At 46.7% G+C, this 26,499-nt stretch overlaps 1 protein-coding gene across 4 annotated transcripts in view; it reads right to left on the bottom strand.

Annotated features, from left to right (window-relative positions):
* FBXW7 (F-box and WD repeat domain containing 7) overlaps positions 1–26,499 on the bottom strand; it is an 806,951-nt gene that overhangs the window by 100,625 nt on the left and 679,827 nt on the right. For 3 of the 4 annotated variants that reach the window (XM_085641667.1, XM_085641668.1, XM_085641669.1), the window contains one exon: positions 8,935–9,017. In XM_085641667.1, the coding sequence (XP_085497793.1) occupies positions 8,935–9,017 (83 nt within the window). Of the gene's footprint in view, positions 1–8,934; positions 9,018–11,847; positions 12,079–26,499 lie in introns of those variants that run through there. The other variant, XM_085641670.1, reaches the window with a different exon arrangement.

The following is a 26,499-nucleotide window of genomic DNA, read 5'->3' on the forward strand; positions in this document are numbered from 1 at the left end:
ACATACAGATGACATCACTTTGTTGATACGTTTTCCTATTTTTGTGTAAGCTTTGTTTGGTACATTAATTGTTCCCAATAATCTGGGTAGGATAGGTGTTCTGGAAGGTGCAGTAAGGGACTGGCTAATGCCTAAAGGACTAACAGTACCGTCAATGCTGAGAAGGCTGCTAAGAATACTACAGGATTAAGGGCGGATTACAAAGTGAAAAACAATTGGAAATACTAAAATGGCAATGCACGAGTGCTATGATGCCTAATCCATGCCCCAGGGGTAATGAAATGTGCCTTGTAAAAGGTGTCCTGGGGAACAAAGAGTGTTGCCAACCGCTGCTAGTTGTTTGCCGATAGACCTTTGCTTCAAGATGGACTGCCTTGTCCTCCCTGTCTACTCTACGGGGGTGCCAACACCATGTGAGGCCACTATGTGGTCCGCTGGTGCAGTACTCTTTTTGTTTTTTGTTTAATTGTGTTGGGACTGCAGGATGACCTTGGTTGCTCCATCCTAAAGCTAATATTAGGTCCCTTGGTTGAATGGGAGGGAGCAGGCTGGGTCTCAAAGGATTGAGCATCAGTAGTAATGCACTTGAAGTGGAAACAGCTTGCTTCCGCCAGGTGCTATGAGAGGAATGGGTGTCATAACACGATGGCAGGACTCAATGTGATCCTTGAGCACACAGCCGGCGTGTTAAATAAATGTTTTCAAATTTAGGACACTGGTCACAACATGCCTGCAGGGACCTGATTACGGACTTCAAAGAGTTCAGGGAACTTATGACTACATTAAGAGATTGAGAGCAGGATTGTGCCAGAGGCAGTAAGTGAATTTCAGGTTTTTCCCTCTGGAGGTGCACCTCACAGCTGCAGGGGTGGACAAATCACAAAGAAATGGAGAAGTCAGTATCACCATTCTTCATACTCCTCTTACTCCAGGGAGTTGGGTAGCTCCAGGGACACATTTGCTGATGACATTCTTACATTGATTTGGATTCGGAGAGAGGGAAGGGTACTGCTGAGAGAGTAAAGAGCGATATTGGAGAACAGATATAAGGGCACTGAGGAAGGCATCTGCCTCTTGAATCCTCCTACGCCTCACTAGAGAAGAAAGAGTGAAGCTCTTTCCAGGACCCATTACGCGCACAATAGACTATACAACTTACTGAGAACAGCCTCTGCAGAATGTTGATAAAATTCTTGGGAAAGCCCTAGCTAAAAGGGTAAGAATTACAACAGGGGACCGATATATGAGCACCAATAAGAGTTATAAATAATAAAAGACAGTGAATCTGTGACATTTTGCAATGGACAAAGTGACACAGGGAGATAGGGAATTTGTTTTGGTGATTTTGGATGCCGAAAAGCATCTTGGACTAATTTACAGGAGGTGGTACCAAGTCTGACTTCACAGTTCCGAAAAGAAGGGACCTGGACAGGGGTGCAAGGCAAGGAAGGCCATGATCTCCACTCCCAAATACCCTGCAATTGACACACTTGTTTGCAGAATGAAGACTGCCTTTAGGAGCCAACAACATAGTCTGGGCTGGAATTACTAGTTGCCGATGACAAGCCTGTTTATTTGAAAAAAAAACGCTTATGTCGGTTGTGTAAAGTAGGAACATTCGATGACATCTGAGAAAAAATTGGGAGAAAATATTCTATTTGCATAGGGGCACTGAAGGATGACAGTGAGGGACTCTTCTGGTGCTCCGCCTGTGATGGGACAGGAAATCTTTCTAGCACCTGGGAATAACGATTGCCAACAACCCACTATGAGTGCTGAAGAGGAATTACGAGAAAGTCATAGCTGGCTTGTGAATATCAGTTACTCTTTGGCTCATTAATTCCGTGCCTACGATGGGATGGATAGCACTGAGGGAAATTGTGGTGCTACTCTGATGCCTACATGTGTTCCAGGGATGCAAGAGGCTGTTTCCTAGAAAAGTATTTTAAGAGGTTGACAACATACTGATAGAATTACTCTGGGAATGGAAGCGCGGCACCATTAGGCTTGAAGTATGTCCCATTTGTGAATACCAATAGCCAAACACTTAACTACAGTGAGCCTTTGTGAACTGGCCTAATAGCTTACTTGGATTTTGGACAACTGTACTAGAATCTCATCAACCTGGGCTGAGACTCCCCAAGTTGTTCAGACTTGTGCCATGGGTTTTTGAGAAACTTAGGCAGAGACCAGAAATATCCTAGACAATGTGATACATTGTAACGTTCTGCCTGGCAGCTATGACCACTGACTGGTTGCAGAAAATAGCCAATAGTAAGCCTGAATCTTCACAAAATCTGACAAAAAGGAACCCCAATCCGTTCCCCATCGGAAAATACAACCACAGAACTTTGTATTAATTTACTTGGAGCAGCTAAGGAGTGTTTTGAGTGCTTTTTAGACTTGAAAATGCTAGAACCATCTTCATTTTGTATTGATGTTTTCTTAATTTGTCCTATTTTCCTACTGGGCCATACAACACATTTTTCAAAGCTGCGGCTCTGACCGAACATTGAAGTTATTAGATATAAAACCGGTCTCATACTGCAGTTGAGTTCAACCTTCTTCTATCTACTGGAATAAACCTTGCAGTTCTTCCGTTACCCCTGGAGAATCAAGTGTACAGGTCATTACCAGGTTATACAAGCATTGACCTCGGAGCACCAAGGGCACCAGCGGTAATTAACAATCCCCCATGAACACTGCCAGTAATCACTCCCTATACCAGGACCTCGAGAAAAGGCGTCACAGGTATCCAATGTTAATATTACCCTACTCAGATGCATTGATTATTGACCTCAGACTGAAAGGAAGAGTTAACCAACAGGTTATAGAATCAATCATCTTATAATGATACATGATTGCAGCAGATACATACATCCACAGAGCCATCCTATTAGAGAAAGGTTCACTGGAAGCAATCCTTTTTTCGGCAAGCTGTCAATCATATATTATGTGAAGCCAGCAACAACTGTCTTGGAGATCTGTTGCATTGTTTAGGCTCCCAGAAACGAACTGGTGAATGAAATGAAATGAAATAAAAATAAAATTGATAAAGTGCAACAATCACCCGGGGGTATCAAGGAGCTAGGCGGACAATAAAGCTAAGAGGTTCCGGAAAAAGACAGAGTTATTTGCAGAATAGCCAGGTTTTTAGATGTTTCCTGAAATCTAGCAGATTGTCTTAATTTTAAGTTCTGTTGTAGGAGAGTTTCACGGCCTAGAGGTGCAAACAATGAAACCTCTCCCACCCCAGTTAGCTTTTTTAAATCTGGGGATTACAAGATTACCGCTTGTGGATGAGCGTAGAGGACGAGAAGGAATGTAGCGTTGAAAACTCAATCAAATAGTCTGGGCCGACAGCTTGTTGAGCTCTGAAGGCAATACAGAGTGCCTTAAAATGAATGTGTTTATCAATAGGGAGCTAGTGTAGTTGAATCAGAGCTTGGAAAGCTGATTTATATTTTGGAATGCCCAGTAGTAGCCCTGCCACGGCATTCTGTAGCGTTTGTAGATCTTGAAGAAAGCGCTTTCGGATATTGATGAAGAGAGCGTTACCATAGTCTATTTTAGAGGAGATAAGAGTTGTACCTACCCTCTTTTGTAGACTTGATGGGATATAAGGCAACACTTTCCTTAGAGTTTTCAGGCTGAAGAAGCATGAGGAAGTGATATGTTTTATCTATCCTTCAAAGGATAAGTTAGTGTCAATATTTATCCCAAAGTTTTTATTTTTGCTTTGTCACTGAGGGTAGGCAAAATCCCTAGTTCCTGGGGCCACCAGTTGTTGGACCAAAAAGATGGATCGGTGCCAAATAGCATAACCTCAGTCTTTGTGGAGTTCAGTTTCAGACAATTGCTGCTCATCCACTTCCCAATGAGGTGCATGCAATCGTGAAACTGAGCTGCCGTGTCCCCAGGATTGTCAGTGATCGATACAACAATCTGTGTATTATCTGCAAAAGAGACTAGGGAGAAGTCAAATGATCTGATCAGGTTTGCAAGTGGGGTCAAATAAAAGTTGAACTAAGTGGGGCTCAAAGATGAGCCCTGGGGGTCCCCACAGGCCAATAAAAAGGATGGTGAGGTAAAATCACTAAGAGAGACCGTCTGGATACGGTCTTCCAAAAAAGAAGAGATAAATTTAAGAGTAACCTTTGATCCCTATTGTTTCAAGGCGATCAATTAGGAGAGCCTGGTTGACCATATCAAATGTGGATGACAGATCCAAAAGGATCAGAGCCGCATTGTCTCCGCTATCTATGGTTTGCCTGATTTCTTCCGTAGCTGTGATCAGTGCCAACTCGGTACTATGGTGACTATGAAAACCGAATTTGTGCAAAAAGCAAGACCTCCATGGACAGAGCAATGCACTCTCCAACAAACCAAGAGATCTGAAGAGTAGAGGCCCCGCCCCCGACCTTCAAAAAGGCCTATCACAGGGAGCGTACTATACTGCGAAGATCTCTCACTCCCTGGACTGGAGTCTTGAATTGCTTCAGGCAATAAGGATGTTTATAATTTATTTAATTTCTTGGTCACTCAAGAAGAGGGATCTCACATAACTGAATCATGAAAACACGTGACAATAATCATTCCAACTGTGAAGTATTGTCTAACACTCAAAGTAACACTCAAAGTAAATGAAGTATTTCTCCTTACAAATAGGTGATATTACTACCAAACACTTTGATACACGTGTTAACTTCTCTAAAGGATGAACGTCCGAGTTTACCCTACCAGAACTGGAGCCTGGCACCTGCAAGTCTTTCTGCAGGACAGTCATTTTAGCCACTTTTCTTCTTCTCCCCTCTATTTGCCATGGTAGAGCAGGGTTTAAACTGCAGTACTAATGAAAAGGGGTGACCTTCGAGAATCTCAGTGAATGCTCTTATTGTGCACTTATGATAATGTGCGTTCCTCCAATGTGCAGCCAACTATGCTTGCTTTGGGAGCAGCTTTGTTTTACTACAAACACAAAGCAGTTCACATTCACCGGCTTATTCAAGCGATGTTAATATGCAAACACAAACGCCAAGGCCCTTTCATATGAGCAAACAAAGCACGTTGAGCAGAAGTTTCAGGTGAAACAAACAGTATGCTGTAGGTACAGCAACGGTCACGGAGCGCACCTCTGGTCTCGGTGCGTGGTAAGCCCCTCCCTTTCCAGTCCTCCCAGTGGTGTGAATGTAGGTTAGCCTGGAATTCCCTTGGATATAGTCTAACCCTTACTGTGCGAGCACCACACATTGCCAAACCAAATGAGTTCCTACTCTGGGTAAAAAAAAAAGTTGATAACTACACAGACAAAAAACCCAAGCGCATTATAGTAAATGAGAAATCGTTGCGCAAAATGGGGGATATCTGCAAACTCAAGCAGGAGTTATTTTAGTTCTCCCTCCTGATCATTCGACACTATGCCTGCTGTTTACACCAAGCCAGCCTTGCGTCCCATGCGGAATGGTAGACATGACCAAGTGTTATTTTGAACTAGTCATCACTTGGTCGTTCCCCATACATCGACTGCCGGGATAGTGCCCTAGGTAAAAAATAGGTTGCGTCCTCCCTGTTGATGATGGATAAAATTAGGCCGCAGGGAGCCCCTTGTGTGTTCAAGTCAGTCCCTGCCTGATGACATCAGAGTTGTGACTGGCCTCAGAAGCATAGATCTCTGCACCTCCCCCAACTCACCTGAACTACTCACAGGTAAGCTCTGCAGGCTGGGGCCAAGCTGTGTTCTTGGGAGGGGGGTTAATAGTATGTGGCAGCGGGGAATGAGAGGGCAAGAAAGCAGGCTGTCGGGTGTTAAAAACAGCGCCTGCGACATGTTAAAAAAACGAGTGAAAGCACTTTGATGTGCATAACTGGAGCCAGGTGAGAAGGACTCTGGTATCTGCATGACCTTCATGTAGAGAGCGCCCTACTTCCACTCTTAAGACTGGCGGCCTGGGCCCAGCTGGAGCATGTCAAAGGCCGGCCCCGTGTGGCGCTACAGGAAGCAGCATCCGTGGGCACGACGCAGCATCCGTGGGCACGACGCAGCATCCGTGGGCATGACGCCGCTTTTACACATCTTCAAAAATAGAAACGCTACAAAGCCAGTCCTTTTCTCAGCTGCCCTGTGTGGAAACTAGAATATCCCACAGGTATGTTAGGAATCCGAGGCTCTCTCCTTTTTAAGGACAACATTTAGATGCCCTTGAATACCGAGTAAAACTGGGCGCGGGGATTCCAGCACCCAGGTCCTGGGGTCCCGGTGTACTCTTTACTGCCCCAAATCTGCAAGGAACTTGGCTACAACTCCGGCGAGATGGATTTCAGAGAGACCCTCCCAGTGTATTCTGTCTGCACTCAGAGAAGTCTAACGAGGCCTCTGGTGTAAATACTCTGTCAGACTTCTTTCGAATCAGCACAATTTATGGAAAATTCCATTGACACAAACCTGGGGTTTGGTGGACCCCAGGGCAGCCCCTTTCTTTACTAACGACCTATAGCTGGGCCTCTGCTGTGTAGACCCTCTGTGACACTATCGAACAACTACCATGAAGATCATGTGAAACACAGGGTGGCCCCCAAGAACTCCCCTTTCTTCACTCAAGGACCACTGTCTGCCCTCAGTGCATTTGTTCAGCATAACCAGGCCTCGGCTATGGAGACCCTCGGCCAGACTCCTTTAGAATATACACAGCTTGTGAGTAGCAATCCAGAAAAACACAGAAAAATGGGAAGCATGGTCTACGTTCGCTGGGGTGGTGTTGTGATTGATCATATGAAGGCCATAAGTGAACAGAACAGTATTTTGGGGCATGGGATGCCTCATGCCCTCAATACGTACTAATTTGTTTTTGCTGTCACACTGAGGAAAACATCTTTACACACAGGACAACAGGAAGGGTTACAACCTAATCAAGAATTTAATGAGAAGCCAGTCTATGGGAATCCACCTTACATACACTCTCTCCATCAGTTTTTCTACAGTATCCTGTTATGACCTTCAAAAAGAGGTCACCATGCACACTCTGATCAAGCAAGAATTACTGGGCTGAGCACATCCCGAAAACACTTCAACAAAGATTGCATACAATTCCAAAATGGCAAGCACAAAGCGATCTGCCGCGACTAATTGCATCTGGCAAGCGGAACCCTTCAGTAGCGGTAAACTCCTCGCAGCGGGGGAAGTTCTGAACCCTTGCAAATGCTGGACTGATGTGATTGACTATGGCAGCAGCTAACAATTGGAGCTCGTTGTTACGTTAGGAGGGAGCAAGGGCATCAACATGTATAATCGCAGAACTCCTTGCCTATGCAGTAAATATAGTGCCAGGTGCCCTTAATGATGAACGGCTGACAACAACTATGCTTGAGAGAACTCACTGGCGGAATAGAGCCAATGCCCCAACTTGAGTTCACTTCTGAACTAATTTCACTCCGGCAACTTAGCAGAGTGCTCGATTCCCTTTGTGAGCACTCTTCTCAAGGTGTGTCTTGAGTGACTGGCAGTCAGAAATACGCGGGTTCAAGCTCAGTCATCTGGCACGGGGAACATCTTCTGCCTTCTTGCTGTGAATATGACCCATGGTGAAACAAGGCTTCATGTTTACGTTAAACCAACCCGACATTACAGGCAAACAAATCATAACAATGAATGGAGCCTACGTTACAGTAAGGATCGGTTGATATAGAGGGCCTTAGGATGGCGGCAGCTATAGAGAGGCGTAGATAGGTTTGTGCTGTGCAGTGCCAGACACGCTTACCCTGGACATGTCTGAATGCATGGAGTGCCAGGCACCTGTGCCCTGCGATAGCTTACACCAAGAAGGGCCCCACACGGGTCTGCAGCCAAGAATTGCCGTGCATTTGTGCCCTATTATAGTTTCCACTAACAGAGAGCGACACGGTTCTGAAGCCAGGGATTACCATGCACCTATGCCATAAGATGGTTTCTGCTAATGAAGATCCCACAGAGTTCTTCAACTAGGGAAAGTCATGCATTTCTGCCCTATGAGAGTTCCCACTATTGAGAGTGCGGCACAGGCCTGCAGCTATGGACTGCCATGTACCTTCGTCTTATGACATGTTATACTCCGGGCCCTATAAAATGTGCCCTGGGTCTGTAGGTATGGAGTGCCACACACCTGTGCCCTATTATAGTTTGCACTAAGGATGGACCCACACAGGTCTACAGCTAGGGAGAGCCACGAGACTGTGCCGCACGATATTTTAGACTGCTGGCCCTACAAATGTGCTTTGCGTCTACGGCTATGGAGTGCCACACACCTGTGCCCTATGATAGTTTGCACTAAGGATGGACCCACACTGGTCTACAGATAGGGAGAGCCATGAGACTGTGCCGCACGATATTTTAGACTGCTGGCCCTACAAATGTGCCCTGCGTCTACGGCTACGGAGTGCCACACACCTGTGCCTTATGATTGTTTGCACTAAGGATGAACCCACACTGGTCTACAGCTAGGGAGAGCCATGAGACTGTTCCGCACAATATTTTACACTGCACACCCTACAAATGTGCCCTGGGTTTGCAGCTAGGACGTGACATGTACCTGTAATTTGTCATAATTTGCACACAAGACCTCACGCCTGTACCCTAGGACGGTCGGCAAACATAGAGCATCCAGCACCTATGGTCTAGGATAGGTTTGTGCTAAGAAGGGCACTACACCTGTGCCCTGGGCAGGCCCACAGCCATGGCATGCCATCACCCTGTTCCCTATGAGGGCCCTACAACCATACCCTGGGTAGGTCTGCAGCGAAGTCTCAGACTTAGGACAAGTATGTGCTATGGAGAACCCCACACGTGTCCTGAGGCAGGGATGCTAGCCGAGCTGTCCTCACACTAAACATGTGTCCTGGCCACTGGGAAAACAGGGTACGCACAAGAACTACAGATATGGATGCATCAGTGAAGGTTATTACCTGGTGTACTCCGAACCTTTGCAGGGCTTCTTTCCTATAGAGAAAGAACGGACCTCTGAGCCATGGTCCAACTTTCTCTTCATCTGAAATGGGAGAAAAAAGGAGGAATGAATTACTGAATGTGCCAGATGCAGTGCGATTCATTGTAAAAGGTTACAGTTTACTTTAATTTGAGCATCTCACCAGTACTGTCTGGCCTTCCAGTTATTAGTCTGAGCAAACCAGGTCTTCAAAATGTGAATTTTTCACTGTAGATTTAACTGCATGATTCCACTCCAGTTGTTATGGGAACACAATTGCAATGCAGTCGATCAATATTTTCGGATTATGCGCTTTTGCTGACTGGCCCCATATCAAGAGGGCCACTGTTAGCTACCCCCACATTTTGAGACATGAACCCTTTTAATTATGGAGCTTGTAGTTTTACGTTTGCAATTGTGAGTATTGGCCTGCAGTTTCAGCATGCACACTGCATTTAGCCATTAAAAGAAATGCGACTGGCTGTTTGACCCACAGTACATAGGCCCTGTTGACATCTACGTCTAGGCTTAGATGTCCCATTAGTGCCTGTGTTGTTGCTGAAAAGTCCTGTGTTGCTTTGCTCTACATAGTTCAAATGAAAGGATACACTGTGATCTCGTCAAGCATCAGAACCAAAGGACTGTCCAGGCATTAATGGCTAAAATTCGGGGGTATCCATCCAACCTGTTGTGTAATAAGAGCTACTTGTGTTCAATGAAAGTCATTGTGAGTTACTGACATTAGTGTTGTAATAGTGACCACACCATACAAGATTACACTAGTGGCCACCAGATGTAAAATTACAAGCAGTGATCCCCTCAGTGCCTTAGACCAGGTTGCCAACACTGTTGTAAAAAAGGCTATGTCTTTTGGAATTCCTTTAGATGGGTAATGGCCCATGGCTGCAATGCCCCGGGCACATGTAACGAGAACCGTAAAGTCTCGCTAAATGATTTATCACTCAGAAGTAAGGTTTAAATATATTTCAGAAATCCATTTTATACAAACATTAGCTGGTGAGTAATGAAAATACAGACTTAGTTGTTGTCTTGAATACACAGTTTTGGCATAAATACAGTTTAGTGGTGCAGAATGCACACAGGCGAGCTACTTAAAGGTAGCTGGAGAGCTACCAGGAGCTCACGAGCTACTCGTTGGAGAAGCGTATGGTAGATATTTTTTTATTAAACAAAAAATATATATTTTAACTTTTTTCCTATTGCGATAGGGAATCAGACAGAGTTAAACAACGCTTCAGAGCTCAGATAAAACCATACTTAATGTTAGATACATTTTTCAGAGCACAAACAGCATTTGGCAGACGGTACTTGCTTATTACAGCTGAATACAGTTAGAATTACATTTGTAAAACAGTACCATGTAAAGACTGGGCACGCCTTGTGGCTGGGGGAAGAGGCAAGTCTTGGAATGGAGACATCGCTGGGGTGAAGGTGAACTTGCTACAAACTATTGCAAATTATCAGGAAATCGATAGAAAGCTGAAGAATCGGCGGGAGAAAGGCAGCTCCGACGTATTAGTTCTGATACGGGGACTAATTAATCAAAAGGGTCATGGGTTCCGACAGGCCTCTCTCAGATTTATGTGGGGATCAGGGCTTTGTGTACACACATGGAGACTGACGCTGCGCGCAGCACATTGATAGTGCTACGTTTCCAAACAACTTGCACTGGTGAGCAGGCTGGAGACCTGCCGCACATGCGGTGCAGGGACCTTCCACTGCATCCCCGCCTCAGGTGCAACCTCTGTGCAATAAGTACTCCAGCCTGGGCACTCGCAGGTGAGCAGGGTTACAACGAAAGGTGGCATCGTGACGTTGCACGTTCTCTGCTTTCATCAGCGGTGCTAACAGGGCACATAGGATCTGTTCTCACTCAGAAGACGAGCCAAGGCTCACCTCCACGGACCAAACCTACACACCCTGGGGCAACAGTGCAGCCAATGTCACGTGTAGGCATCTGTCGAGTGGGACAGCCGGACAGACGCCGCACTGCTGCGGGGACCGCTCACCCACGCGCCGCCGTTTACTTTAAAAGGTCTTGAGAAACAAACACAACAATCCGATCCGTGCGAAGTGCTCAGGGGAGACCACCCGAGCACGAGACTTTGAAAAGCAGGCTCCGGGAGGATTCCCCGGCCCCTCTGACCATTGAAAGGATGTTTTAATACTACTCTCGTTCTCTGTGCCCCGGGTCAGCTCCAGAGAGAGGGCACAGCTTCCACCGGTGAGCTATGCCGGGGAAGCACACCGGCGCCTTGGGCGAAAGCATCATCGGATCTCATTTACTCAATAGCTCTCTTCAATGCCTGTACGTTGGCATCTCTGGGGGCACCGATAGCATGCCTCCTCCTGGAGATATTGTTGCCATGCAGTGGGGCTTGGTAACATCCTGGCGCAGCAAGAGCCAGGTGACACCAGGGAACTGAACAGCCGCAATGTGCCCAAAGACTCATCAAACACTGTGTTTCGGGGGAACAGGGCACAGGTAGCAGGAAACACAAGGACGTGAGCATCCACACTCGAGCGCCCAGCACTCGGCCTCGGCGGGCGCAGGGGCAACATTTTGCAACACATCCTCACAGTGTGAATCCGAGCAATGAAACACAGATGCACACTCCAGGCACCGGAAGGCTTTTGGCCACGGCAATGGCAGAACAACAGTAATCAAAAAGAAAACACATTAAAAAGCAACACAACACGAGGCGCTCGCATGAAATGTCGGCAAGCAAAACCACGGCATGTGCATCGAAGCCCGCGGACTCCGCTTGGGAACTGCTCGGTGTACCAGCGCACTGGCACAGATGTTTAACATGCAGGTTCGGGTCCAAGGCGTCCATCCCCGGGCATCAGGGGGTATCGGGGAGCCACTTACTTTATAGAAGATCATCTTGAGCGTGCCGTAGAAGCCCATGGTGGTGGCAGGGGTCTCTCAGAGGATGCAGACGCCCCGGTGTGTAGGTGCCCAGCAGTGTGCGCCCTGCCCAGGTAGGTCTGTCCCAGAGTCTGCTATGGACATGCTCGGGCACGTCAGAGGCGGGCAGGAGCAGCGCGGTGAGAGCAAGGCAGCTCGCTCGCTGCACAGGCACGGTGTGCGCAGCGGAGCCCGGGGAGGAGGCGGCGCCTGTCACAGGCTCACAGAGAATACACGGCTCGGATTACAGCCTCCCTCCCACCGCCGCTGCAGTGGTGCAGTCCGGCTCCTGCCGTGCGCGCACGACGCACCGGGGCACTGGAGCAGACGGGGGCAGATGGGTCCGTCTGAGGGCGTGCGTGGCATAAGGCGGGGGTCGGGAAACGCAAAGAATGGAGCACTGAAGGCAGAATAAGTGACGCGCGGAGGGGACAACACGGAGTGTTTCTGGGGAGTAGGAGGGAGGTGGCTGAGAGAACGCAGAGGACAGATGTCCCATGGCAAAATGCTGGAGTATGAGGGCACAAGGGACTGAAGGGAAAACACAGGTGGCGCGGGGTGAGGATGATTGGGCCGAACGCAGGCCATAGTGTGATGGAGCACAAGGAGGCAGGGGGCACAATGGAGAGGAGGGGGCTGAGGGAATACAGACATGCGACAGCGAGGACCAAGTTTACAACGATTACGGAGGTGGCTATCGGAAATTACAACATGGAGTGGGCCATGGGCGGATGGACTAAGAGCCCCAGGAGGTGGGGAGGGGGGGGGGGGGTAGGGGAGGGGCGAAATGTTGGCGGCTGGGCACAGGGGGAGGCCGGGGGTTGACTATACTGCAGAAGGGCTAAGAGCAGAACTAAAGGGGGAGGGGGGAGATAAGGTTTATATAAAGAAATTCAGGTGGCATATGCGGGGAGCAGAAGGCACAGGACAGGATGGCAGGGGTCAGTGTGAACTGTGAGCGAACACAGTAGAGTTGAGGGCATAGGGAAAGGGGACATAGAAAAGGTGGGCAAGGACACAGTTGTGGCCAGAGCACAAGTGAAGACGAGAGGCAGATATAAAGGGGTAAGCGGGAAAAGTAATGCACATAGGACACTAACGCACAGCAAGGTGGCTAACGGTACAGCACGTAGAGGGAGGGGTGGCACTGAATATCAAATTGGGTTTTTGAGTAGGAGTCTTTATTAACTACGTTTAGGTGGTGAACGCAAGACTAGTTCGTTTTTACTGGGCATATTTTCAAGTGGGCAAAAACTATAACCAGTAACCCTTTTAGTGTCGGGTGCGAGCGTACTTATTTAAGAGGATTACTTTTAGGTCCCCACCACTAAAGGGCCACATTGAAGCCTTCTTTTTATATACACACACACACACGCCCAGAAAAGGACACAATAACACCCCCTTGCGTGCCAACAAGACTAGAGGTATATCGATACACCCGACACGTTTTTAGATCACGGACAGGGGTGGGCCGCGGCAACCCTTTTTATTGAAAAGCGTGCTCTCCTTTTAGCTGATAAACTAAATAAATGGGCATTTGTGATTTTCATTTTATAGCCCATGTTTACCTAAAGCAGCAGCAACTTTTTGGTGGCGCGCCACTGATGATGTCACTGTCGGGCAACTGCCACCACTATCCTGTCCTGTCACGATTCATTACTTAGTTCTATGGGGTACTGAACTACAGGGGAGGCAGAGAGTGCGGGGAGGCACTCTGGCAGAGAGTGCGGGGAGGCAGAGAGTGCGGGGAGGCAGAGAGTGCAGAGGCGGATTCAACTGTGACGAAGGCACCGAGACCTGCGGCGCAGAGGCGGAGAGCTCCCAGCACACACTGTGGCGGCTGAGCAGAGCACAGGTAGGGCACGGAGGGGAGGGGTGCAACGCCAGCCTCTTTCCCACCGTACCGCCGTGGGAGCGTATCTCGGGAACGCGGCTGTTTCTTTTTTGTCACTTGAGGAAGCAGGTGGAATGCTCCCAGGGATAATTTTATTGCATAAAGTGCTGCATACTTCAGGACTGGTCGACTGGATCAAACGGGCACATTTTCACTAATTAGGGTCGCGTTCGGCCGTGGGGCAACCCAGGCTTGAACGGCTGGTTTATGTAGCCCAAAATTACATGCTCGAAACCCACCGAAAAACAAAAGACTGTGCGGAACAACTGGGCATTTTAAGGTGCTTTGGCAGCGGCTGGTGCAATCTTTATTTGTTTTTATTTTAAAAGTTTTATATAGCGCTAGCTTGACCCGTAGGTAACAGAGCGCTTTACATACATACTGTAAAGAAAAACAGACGGAAATTGCATTACATAGTAGGCAGGCAGTAAGGAAGCAGAAGCAGGAATAAAAAAAAAAGTCCAGTCTTTGCCTGGTTTTGGTAATGCCTCGCGCCTCTGCCCCCACTCCCTGCATACGTTTCAGGGGGATGCTGCTGGAGGCTTCCTTGCTCTCACTAGAAATAATACTGCACTCCAGCGCCTCACAGGGGAGCTGTGCTCAGCTGCCTAAATTGCTGGGCATGGCCACGCGCACTTTCTTACCCGGAGCACGATTACCATTTGTCTGTTTGTCTGTAACGTAAACGGGCAGTGCTTACACCACAGCCAGGCGTCATCAATTCGTGCAGCGTTCTACAAATGCCTACTTATTTCTATTAACAAACAATTTTAGTATTATGGTCGTTTTTGTATCGAATCGAACACATTGTCTTACATTTTCGAATTTGCTCTGTTGAGATGCATCTTTCTCTGCAACACCTACCGCCCGTCACACAACGCTAATGTTCCAGACAAGATTGAGAGTAGGCATCGGGACATTTTTAATTACGCAGGAGTTACTTTTGTGATGCAATATTACCGAAAACTACGCAATTGTACCTGTTTGCATAATTTTTAGTAATTTCAGGCAAAATCCATACATAAGAACACAGGAAGAGGGCGCGAGCAGCTGTCAGCTGATGGTGTTTTGCTGAATTTAGCACTATTTGCTTAGTGCAAAATCCATCCTCGTGTCCATTTTGAATGCAAAGGCACATTTTGCGCCAAGAAAACAGCACTAAATGCAAGGTTAGACTTCTCACGTAATTCTGCTGTAATTTCCAGTAATTATAGTACAGCAAATTAAATGAGTCCCACCAACCCCTGAGTGAGAGTTACTGTTCAGTTATTCATGAGCACCAGTACTTCCATAGAAAATGCTCATCACAGAGTCAGCCTCTTAACTATGGGCCCTGTTTTGGTAGACCAAGGGATTTTTTGGGTTGCATTTTTTTATATAGCGCAAACTCGACTTAAAGGTGTAGGGAGTGCTTTTCATGAGAACCAGTTACATGGCATAGGGACCCATTAATCTTTTAGGAACGGGGAGAATAAGTGATTTGACTAGAATCACAGTATGTTAAGCTGATGCCTAGACTCAAACCTGGTTTCCCAGTTCCAATGTCGGCAGCTCTGGCTGTTACACCACATCCTCTCTTACTAATGGTATCCGGCAGCCTTTGCCCATCCACAGGCCATCATATTATATCAAACATTCCTGCAGACCCAGTAAACACCAGCCAGGCCAAGCACCCACATGCAAGGCTGTAACCTATTGGTCCGTTATCAAACAAATTTCCTTCTTCAACACACTGACTGACACTGGATCAATGGACCGCAAATTATCGGATCTATCTAAAACGTGTGATATCAATAGCTTGGTTGAAAAAGTTACGGATGACAGAACTGGAGTGGACTAAAGGATAAGAACGCAAGACTGGTGCAAACAGTATTAAATATCAGAGAGATCTAAAGGTGTGCTCTTGGGTGCAACAGTTTGCAGTATTAATGCAAAGTTAGCAACAGATGACTCTACTACTGCAACTGTATGATATTGTTCTGACAATGGATAACAAAGTAGGTATCACATGAGCAGTCAGCATGACTCGGTGTCAATAATGTGTCAGACTGGTTCAAACGAATAATGTCTGAAAACTCGCATTTATTTACTGTATTTGAAAAACATTTTATGCAGGTGGGAGCCATATCAGAACACTCTGGGTGTTGGGGAGGAAGGATTGTGGGCACCAGAGGGGATATTGAGGAAAGCAGGTCTTCTGCTGTGTGCAAGGAGGTTGGTGATACTCCAGGTAAGCAGAGTGGGTACAATGGAAAAGCCTTCGTTATGAATCAAAGTGGTCTTGTAATTTTTTTAAAAACAATTATAGAATATATATCTATAAGCATGAGAGGTGCAATCAACAAGAACTACTTAGTTTAGCATGCTGTACATTAAGGCGACACCAGCATCGCAGCACAGTCCTGGCCGGACACTAATCCGAAGTGCAGATTCTGGACTTTCTTGTCAACTAAAGCACCTGAAGTGATTCTGATTAGAAGGCAAGTAACTTCCCACCTGCAACTTAGTACAAGGACCTTGCCACACCAAGGCACCATGGTAATTTGCTTTTGGGGCACTCCTTTTCTGTCTCAATGACATTTTTAGGTTATCTGTAAAATTGGTGCAGTAAGGAAGCTTCCTTTAATGGCATTGATTTTAAGCCAAACCATTGAAGTCACAAGGACAACAGTAGCTCATGAGAGGCTACACTAAATCTCTACCTACGAAGGATGGTGGCAAAGCATCCATCTTGAACAGAGAAGAGCCCCCCTGGTGCATTACCAGGAACTAGTGGAATGAAAAAGATGAGTGGATCACTCTATCCTGGAGCGAAGCTGGAGCACAAAGGTGGTAACAGGTTGGTGGAATTAGGGGGTAAGGTCTGGAAGGAGGACAACAAAGGTGGCTCTGTATCGCCACACGGTAAGGTGGCGCCGATGTTGAAGGCAGACACTCATTCTAAGAGCAGGTGGCCTGTTTCCTCTGGGTGGGCTTCTCCTCAATCTATGCATGCTTTCCTCTTTCCACCTGGCTGACAAGGAGTGACCAATGAACCATAAGAACGGAGTCTGGACAGCTCAAAAGGACGTCCATAGGACCACAACACCTAGCCTGGTATGTAGACTCCTGAAATGTCTGATTCCCCTGTTCCCCCAGGAGGCCTTCACAAAAGCGAGCCATGGGTGCTACTACCACATCTGCTTTTAAGTTGAGTGAGTGAATCATTTGCCAGTCGGTTACATACATTCTATCACAGAATATGTATATGGCACTGTCGTCCCTCACTGACTTTGTAGAGTGCTGGATCAGACTATCACAGCTGATTGTGTGGAGAGTGACATTTACAGAAAAACAGTTCTTTCATAATCCTGTGATTTTGTTCAAACCATTTCAATAACCCCGAGAAATATGTTTTTTCAGAAACCTGCAGTTGAGCCAGTAAAACCTTTGTCTCCCATTGGTCCATTTTGCCCAGGTTATAAAAAACCCAAACACAAACTATGGAAAAACAGCAACTGTATGAGGAAGGAGGCCTACGCCTCCCACAAATGGAACTTTAATTTTAGCAGTACAGCTACAATACACAAGTACTATGGGCTGGTATTAGAAAAAAAGTTGCTTATATCGATATGGCTAGCTTGTTATCAACAGGCATTCAGCGAAGTGCCTGCTTGCCGAAGCAAAATTGGAGATATATATATATGCTACATACATCCCCAAAACACACAGGGCCTCACTACGATGCCGGTCGGACAAGCGTCCGACCAGCATCATGTCGGAAACTGGACCGCCCGACAAGGAGTTGGCGGCCCTGCTTCCATAATTAGGATGTGACCGCCTTCGCAGTGGTCACAAAGTGCACATTTCCTATTGCGGGCTTGTGCTTCGGGCTGCAGCACAAGCCGAAATAGGAAATGTACACTTTTTAAACATCAATGCACCATCAGGCAGGCACCATGCGGTGCCAGACACACAATGCATGGATGTTTGAGGGGTCACAGGCTTCATAGCAGAGGCCGTGGGGGTCGGGGTCCTGCTAGGGACCCCCAAAGTTAGTTTCCAACAGCCTCTCCATGGCGGTCGGACTGCTATAGGAAGGCTGTAGTAAATGGGCATCGTCATCCCCACGGTGGAGCCTGAGCAGGCACCGCCTCCATTTTGGGGATTACGATCCGCCCTCCGCACTGATGGGCTCCTGTCGAAGGCAGAGCGGATTCCCCTAGCACGCATCGATCGGACCACCTGTATCCTAATATCGCGGTCGAACTGATGCCTCAGATGTCGGGCAGGACGCCACCAATGAGCTGTAGGATGGCCTTCCGCCCGATATCGTAATGGGGCCCATAGTAGACAAACAGTGCCCTCTTTGCAAAAGGTCCAGTACAGATTAAAACTATTTTAATGAAAATCTGAGGACACACCGGACAAGGAAACCTACACATGAATCGGAAGTTGAACACTTTCAGTAAAATTAGGGAATTATTTTCAATACTGCACAGTTCCACCACTATGGAGAACTTGTTCGAGTAGTTTGAGACAGCTACAATAAACACGGTTTGAAGTCAAGGAATCGGTTATCCCTTGAGTGATACCTGGACGGGGCGAAGTAAAAACAAATTACCATGCCAATACCATATTGAATGGACTCTGGAGTCACCAGTACCACAATTAGGAAACTCTGCTCCACAAGCAGGAAAAAATCCAGCCAGAAAATCACAAATGTTCGATGTACTATTATGTTCTATAATATCAATTCTGCTTTCCATGTAGAAATACAACGTAACTCTCGTGTCCTGCCAAAACCAGGGTGCCTAAACATGTGGAGTTATTAAATTCTCCCATTCGGTATCTTTACTCTTACTGTACACACCTGTGAAAGTTTATGACTTTCTGCATACTGGGAGACAGGAAAACCCACCTGTGTAAAACAAATTCCCCACGTGAATCTAGTCAAACTATTTCTCATTGAGATTACCACAAGCACATTTGTTGTGTTAGGGAGTAGAAAAAATACACAGTATCACACGCTGTGTTTTAGGAGGTCTGAACTTAAACTCCACAAGAGTAAGTTGTAGAAAAATCATAAGGCATATTTATTTTCTGCAGACCAACTACTCAGATATTTACAAGATTCCCATACTATGCAATTGTAAACATTATGGTTTACAGCACTATCCCACTAGAGATGGTGCACAATGACTGTAAATCCCAAGAAATTAGTACATCTACCTCCCGGTGTACGTGGTCCATAAACTTGTTTATTAGAAATGCACGAGAACTGCATTAGATTCAAAGGTGTGCTTCCTAGCATTTCTGTCACCAGGGTCAGGGAGTTTCATGCAGGTAGAGCCTCCCTTAATTACACTACACAATTTTTCTTTTTTAGTTAATATCAGCTAAATAACATCAGCAGAAGGATCTTGACAGCTTCCTCGATAGTGCTAATAGATGCTAATGTGAAGGTGTTTGCACCAGGAACTTCAACCAAGTCTACAAGGACCTGAGCTATATGCTGACATCTAGTATTAATTTCTAAAGCAGCGTGGCTCAATCTGGGCCGATGCAAATTTACAAATCCCCCAGGAATTAATCTGCCGTAGACTTGCGCCTTAAACATCACTGTTAACAAAGGCCATAGTTCACCGAGACATTAATGCATTTGTTAAAATATTTGATAGCAGAGCACTCCAAGTGGAAACTGATTGTCCAGTTTTTACTGCAAGCCCCCTATCCTTGGTTGATGCAACCAGTCTCATATGGAACACTACTTTCTCATTTTACTATCTTTCGTCCCACTAGCGGCACGCTGCAGTTACAACATGGTCTTTTCTGGGACATACCATGGTCCAAGGACTGGCAGCAGATTCTTGAAAGAAGTCAGCTTTAAACAGAAGAGAAACAAACATATCTCATCCTTTACCCAGTGGTGTTTCTTTCCTGCTCTTGTTGGATTAAGTAAGGACAAGGCCGCCTCGTTCGCCCTCATTTGTTGTCGGCCTATTGACTTTTAAGGACTGAAAATACATAGCCTACCTTGTGTCCATTATTTTTGAGACATACAGATATAGCCTTGAGAAAGTACCATTTTTGGGACGAAAGAAGTGCCTGCTGAAGTGTCTATGAAATATCATCACTGTAACATCTGTAACTATTGGTTTGAATTGTACTGAGGAAAAAAAACATTACCTACAATACCACAGCAAAAAACTTTGGAAAATGAGAGAGTATTGTTTCATATGATACTGGTTACATCCACCATGGTTAGAGGGCTTGCAGTAAAAACTAAACGATAAGTTTACACTTAGAGGGCTCCGCTATCAAATATTTTAAAAAGTAGGTTGTGGTATGATCAACGTTTTCGGAGTTCTAGCTGGGACACATTGTGGTAACAGGTGTGACAATAGCGTTTTGAGCACACAGATGTTTTCTACTACAATGCTCTGAAGAGAGGGATGTGTGACATTTCTACCAGTTTTGCCTTCCTTTGTACAATGACATTAACACAAGAAATAATTCAATAACAGCTCACACTTGCAGCGTTCCACAATGTATTTAGGTTATGTAAAGGTGCACAACGAAACAAAGTAATAATGACAATAAAACAACGATGATGTGCTTCATTCCAATCTCAATGATGTGATTCTGATCCACTGTAGCGCTCTGCTGCCCACTCTGATTAGCTCTTATACTTCTCAAGAGTGCCTAGAAGCAATTATGGTATGCATTATGCAATTCAGGAAATTTTTTTAATAAATATACATTGTTTACCATACTTAACAGCATTGATGGTACAGCATAAATCATAAATGTGAGATTTAAAGGTCGATCTGCATCTTTTAGGATGGCGATAACATGTCAACAGCGCTTTAATTATGCAGGGTTTCTCCGGTCTCAGACCCAATAGTAATTAAAAACATACAGTGAAATGGGTCCCTATCGGCTCTTGTATGCATGTCCTTAACTTTGGTGGCAAAACACTGATTTCTGAAAAATTAATGTAAAAATAAGTTACAGTAGTAAATATCAGCAGCTGAGTTCCTCTTTATGTCACATGATTTATTTAACCATGCATGCTTTAAGAGTGTTAGCTATTTCCAGGATATTGTGTTTCACACACTGCAGCTTTTTGTTTATGCCATTCTCCTATATTAGAGGCCACGCCCCCACTTTTTTCATCCCACTGAAAGCCCTACGTGTCAAATATTACACTGCTTGCTCTTCAAAAACCATTCCATAGACTTATTCACCAGGTAGTGGAATCAGGATGAAGCGTAACAGCCAAGTACAACTAAGTCTGGGCGGTGAACTCCGCTCCGCTCGCAGAGGTTGCGGAGTTTTCCGCACTTTGTGTTACGCGGAGCTCAGAGTTTTTTTCCTCACTCATGTTCGTCAACTTCAAGTTGGCGAGTGAGGAAAATCCACCTCCCGGTGATATTTTTCCTCATTTGCTATTGTTAACGTCAAGTTGGCGAGCACGTCTGGCAAACAACAGGGTAATACCCAATTGACCCTTTTAATACCTGGGTAAGGAACAATAAAGAGCAAGCAACAAATTGGTACAAAAGGAAGAGATAAGAAAATAACTTTGGTCAAGAGCACATTAATTGACTCTATATCTAGTTTATTAATCTAGACAGATTTTATCAAAATATTTGGACTTTCCTGCATCAGAAATGACCACGGACCTTAATGGAAGCAACAAAGCAAAAAATACAACGACACAAATATACATAAATTGAACATGTGCCGAACGTCACCAACAAGAAAAGACTAATAAACACAAAAAAGTTAACCCCTAAACAAACATATAATTTTCTGTTAGTGTCCTCCTAATAATTTCAGGACGAACCACTGGAAGGAAGTCCACAGAGCGCGCTGCGACTCAACAAATTATTGTCGGACTTTCTCAGCACACTCAACAGTGAGTAACCACACTGTACTTATTTTCAAGGACTCCTCCTTCAAAACCGGGTCTACGCAATTGCGTTTCGGCCATATATTTTCCTCGGCCTCCTCAGGACAGGGTTAATACAAGGAATGTACACACAAGTGGTAGGGTGGCCCGAAGGACGCTCCTACGTGTGGGTCATCCGGGTCCACAGGTACCCAAAAGGGTGCCGACCCTTCCTTCACCAGGAAGTCCTCCCTGCTTACACTGGCTGGCAACGACTTGTATAATTAGCAGAACGATTACTACCTCAAGTACGGTTGACTGTTCCTGCCTGCTTGGATTTGAATTTTCATCCCCGTTCTGCTACGCGCGCTGTCGGCGCACAGTCCAGTGTCTTCTCTGACGTCGACGTCTTCTGATCTTCACCAATACGTAAAACATGTATTGGTGAAGATCAGAAGACGTCGACGTCAGAGAAGACACTGGACTGTGCGCGGACTGCGCGCGTAGCAGAACGGGGATGAAAATTCAAATCCAAGCAGGCAGGAACAGTCAACCGTACTTGAGGTAGTAATCGTTCTGCTAATTATACAAGTCGTTGCCAGCCAGTGTAAGCAGGGAGGACTTCCTGGTGAAGGAAGGGTCGGCACCCTTTTGGGTACCTGTGGACCCGGATGACCCACACGTAGGAGCGTCCTTCGGGCCACCCTACCACTTGTGTGTACATTCCTTGTATTAACCCTGTCCTGAGGAGGCCGAGGAAAATATATGGCCGAAACGCAATTGCGTAGACCCGGTTTTGAAGGAGGAGTCCTTGAAAATAAGTACAGTGTGGTTACTCACTGTTGAGTGTGCTGAGAAAGTCCGACAATAATTTGTTGAGTCGCAGCGCGCTCTGTGGACTTCCTTCCAGTGGTTCGTCCTGAAATTATTAGGAGGACACTAACAGAAAATTATATGTTTGTTTAGGGGTTAACTTTTTTGTGTTTATTAGTCTTTTCTTGTTGGTGACGTTCGGCACATGTTCAATTTATGTATATTTGTGTCGTTGTATTTTTTGCTTTGTTGCTTCCATTAAGGTCCGTGGTCATTTCTGATGCAGGAAAGTCTAAATATTTTGATAAAATCTGTCTAGATTAATAAACTAGATATAGAGTCAATTAGTGTGCTCTTGACCAAAGTTAAGTTGGCGAGCACGAGCATGGAAAATAAACCTACCGACGAGATTTCTCAATGTGGGCGGTCAGATTTCTCATTGCGACTGCTCGCATTGAGAAACCGTCTGTTCAAGTATAAAATCTACTCGAGCGTCAGAAAGGAAGCAGTGCCTGCTTGCGCTGTGCATGGTGCCGTTCGCGACGATTGCACAGTGCGGACAAGCACCCGACGCTGAAAATCACTGCGAACGGGATTTATCTAACACACTCCGCCGCTTGCGGAGCTCCACGTAGCATGGTGGAGTATTTTTATTTTTTTTTAACTTCGCAGAGGTCCGCGTACCGGAACTTCGCCCAGGCTGAGGTACAACCATCGGATCCTTGTGTATATTTTCTATGTAAAACGTTTGCAAACTGAAGGTTATATTTTTTTTAAAAAACTCGCCTGAATTAGGTAGTTCACCACAGAAATGTGAATTAAAGTTTGAGGTTTACCATGCTCCAACTAGACCTGCACATCATTGCTGGAGATGAATACGTTTAATAATTGTCTCAACCTGTTTACACTATTTCCATTTCTCATTTGCCAGCGCCATAGGTCTGCTAACCAATTTAACTTCCCAAGTCCTTTGTCACAAACACAGTCTACACAGAATTATTAAACAGTGTCTTAAAGTAATTTCCTTCTGCCTACTAAAACATCTGCTGCTGTCCAAAAGAACACAAATGGCAGGCCTTCTGCTTCAAATTCATTATGTTTCGAAAGGTCAACAAAACACTCCTGATAACCACGCAACGAGTTGTTTTAATGAATGCAAAGATGCAAGGGCCACTAAGTCCATTCTTCCGGGTGACACTTTGTTCTGGCACCTCCAGCAGTTTTTTGTGCGCATACTGTAATTAACACTTGTCTACTGCCTCCAAATGAGCCACCAGATCAAATTACACCAATCAACCACTAAGCGGAAATACCCAGAGGGGGCAGGAGGAAAAACCGGCTTCGCACCAAGTAAATAGATCCCACTTTTCTCCGACACATGTTGCCACAATCAGCTCTGTAATATAGAGAACATCTGCAGTTTAAATGTGTGTTCAGCTGTGTGTCCCAGAGACTTGGAAGTTCCCAGGGTTCACCTTTATTTGTGTTAACAGATCTATGCATTGTCTTTCTACATTTCTTCTGTATCTCCCAAACTGTGTAACACTAACACACACACACACACACACTAACACCCCCCCTCCCCACACACACACACACACATCATTTCATGCTTGAACCATGTTCTTTCTTGGATGAAGACGACATGTCCCTGCATGAATGGTAGAACATGAGATTCTACTCACGGAGCTTCAGAGCCTGGCTTGCTAAGAGTTCTCACAGTTCATACACAGGTGTGGCCTATGCTCGCCTGTACATCATTAAGGGGGTACGCTCGGGCCGTTCTAGAAATGCTCAATAACAGTGCATATAATGAGAAAAGGCCATATCCCGTGTGCTATACCTACGGTGCTTGACTGTATTAGCGGTGCCCTTGTATGTAGCGAGCACAGGGAATGTATGGGCAGAAGCCACGACAAGTATGCTCTACATTCAGCTGATGGCACACGCCACTCCCAAGGGAGGCACTTCAGTGACTAGCGATATAATTTGTGACGTTGTGTAACTGTCCCCAGTGACCACTCCAGTGGCGATGCTTATGGTGGCGTACTGTACCATACTGGCAAACCATAATGTTGCTGTAACGTTTCAGGCTCCACACACAACACACCACGCATTGCCACGATTCTTGACTGTTCGGAGAGAGATATTAGTACACACTGCCGCAAATCCACGAGTTTGTCTGATAGTTCTTTTGCTCGCTCCCGTGAACAGTAACATCAGACGAGCTACTGGCAGAGGGTGCATTTTAATACCAGATTGTTACAAATGGTTAAATGTGGTTAATACCGGTAGTGGCAATATGTAGGGGTTGAGGCTCAAAGACTTCCACGAGCTTGGCCTAACGTATGACATCAGTGTAGCTTTAAGCTGGAATTGATCAAACATCCGATATGTTAAGGATTGCGGAGAGATCGCACACCTATAGATATCCTTCATAAACCGCGAATTGACGCTCGGCTGAGGGGGGTGCAATGAGTGTTCTCCAAGCGGCCCTGCACTCTGAAGCAAACCACATCCCGTCTCGGTGGCAGAGACCGCAGGCTCGAGCGCCGCGAGTCATTCCTCGTCTGCCACACGAACACTTCTTTCTGGCTTTTACACTTGGTATGCAGGAAGCGAGCCGCAGATAAGGCGAATCTCTTCCCTGTGTCAGCGATCCTGCCTTTATTGTCATGACAACGCACTTTCCATCAGTCTGACGGTGAGAAAAGGGGGCGGCCACCTCCCACGGAGGCGCACGGCTCGACCATGGCATGCTCTCTGGCCCCGGGGAGGGCAGCACGCAGGAATGTCAGGCACGCAGGGGTCAGGCCCAGCCTTTGAAGCCTCACGCAGCCACTGTCAGGAACCTTCTGCCAGGCAATTTCACATTAACGGAGGCCGCGGGCGGGGCTTGGGAACCTGTCCGACGCAAAAGGGAGTCTCCGGCAACAGGTGTCGGCATCTCCGGATCTGTTCACACACTTCTCCCCTTTAATAGCGCGCGTGCTTCTTGCCAGGAGTCTTCCTCACAAAACACACGGGGACGACTACCATGTCTTAACTGCGCCAAAAATCCTGACGATGGAGAGCTCTATGCAGAGGTGCAGTATATGTGTTACCTGACACTTTCGCACAAGCATAACATTTACACAGAGGTGGGCGAGCTTGAAAATTAGCAGAAAGAGCCGAGCCGAAGGTATGGCTTGGCTCTTTGAGCCAGTGCACGAGCCGAGAATGTAGTGTTGCCTCAAGGACCACTGTTACGAGGGTCCCCAGGTGGTGTTGGGCCAAACTCCCCCCCTGAGCGTGTACGTAGTGGATACGCCCGACGTCCCCACGGACGGCGTGCCGTTTGTAGTAATAAATAGCCCGGAGCACTGGGCGTGACCAGGGATTACACTGGCCACTACCTGACAACACGTGTGGCGTGACCTTATTTCCAGGCCTTAGGTCCCGTCACTACATTGGCGACGAGAGTGGTCTCGCCACCCCCATCGCGTGCACTGGTTCCCTCCTATCACGCTCTTGCCCAAGGAGCGGATCGGCGCAGACACTGCAGCCCTGCTGCCTCCATCATCGGAGAGGCTGTGTGCCCCCTTCCCCGGCGCTGCTCCAGCGCGTGTTGCCCCTGCTGCCTCGGAGCCGTAGACACCCTGCCTGGCCTCCCTGGCTGCCTCATCTGTCGGGCCGTGCCCACTCAGCCCCGGCGCCTGCTTTATATCAGCCTGGATGCCTGCCGGGTATGCGGAGCCGGCACACGCGGTGCATCGGGACAAGCTTGCCATTCCTCACACTATACGCGTTCGACGCGGGACCCGAGCCTGCCGTTTTTCGCGCATCTCGCGTGCAACGCGGGACCCAAGCCTGCCGTTTCTCACGCATCTCACGTGAGGTGCCGATTCGACGTTTGGAGGCCCCAGGTTGCCCTTCTTGATCTCTCAGGCGCCTCATCAGCACTGCACTGGGTACCCGCGGCCGACGCCGGGGAGGTTGGTGTACATCCCCAGAAGTGTGCAAGTAAGGCTCCCGCTGCCCGCGCCCATCC

The sequence above is a fragment of the Triturus cristatus genome, chromosome 2_2 (assembly GCF_964204655.1).
Source record: "Triturus cristatus chromosome 2_2, aTriCri1.1, whole genome shotgun sequence".
NCBI lineage: Eukaryota > Metazoa > Chordata > Amphibia > Caudata > Salamandridae > Triturus > Triturus cristatus.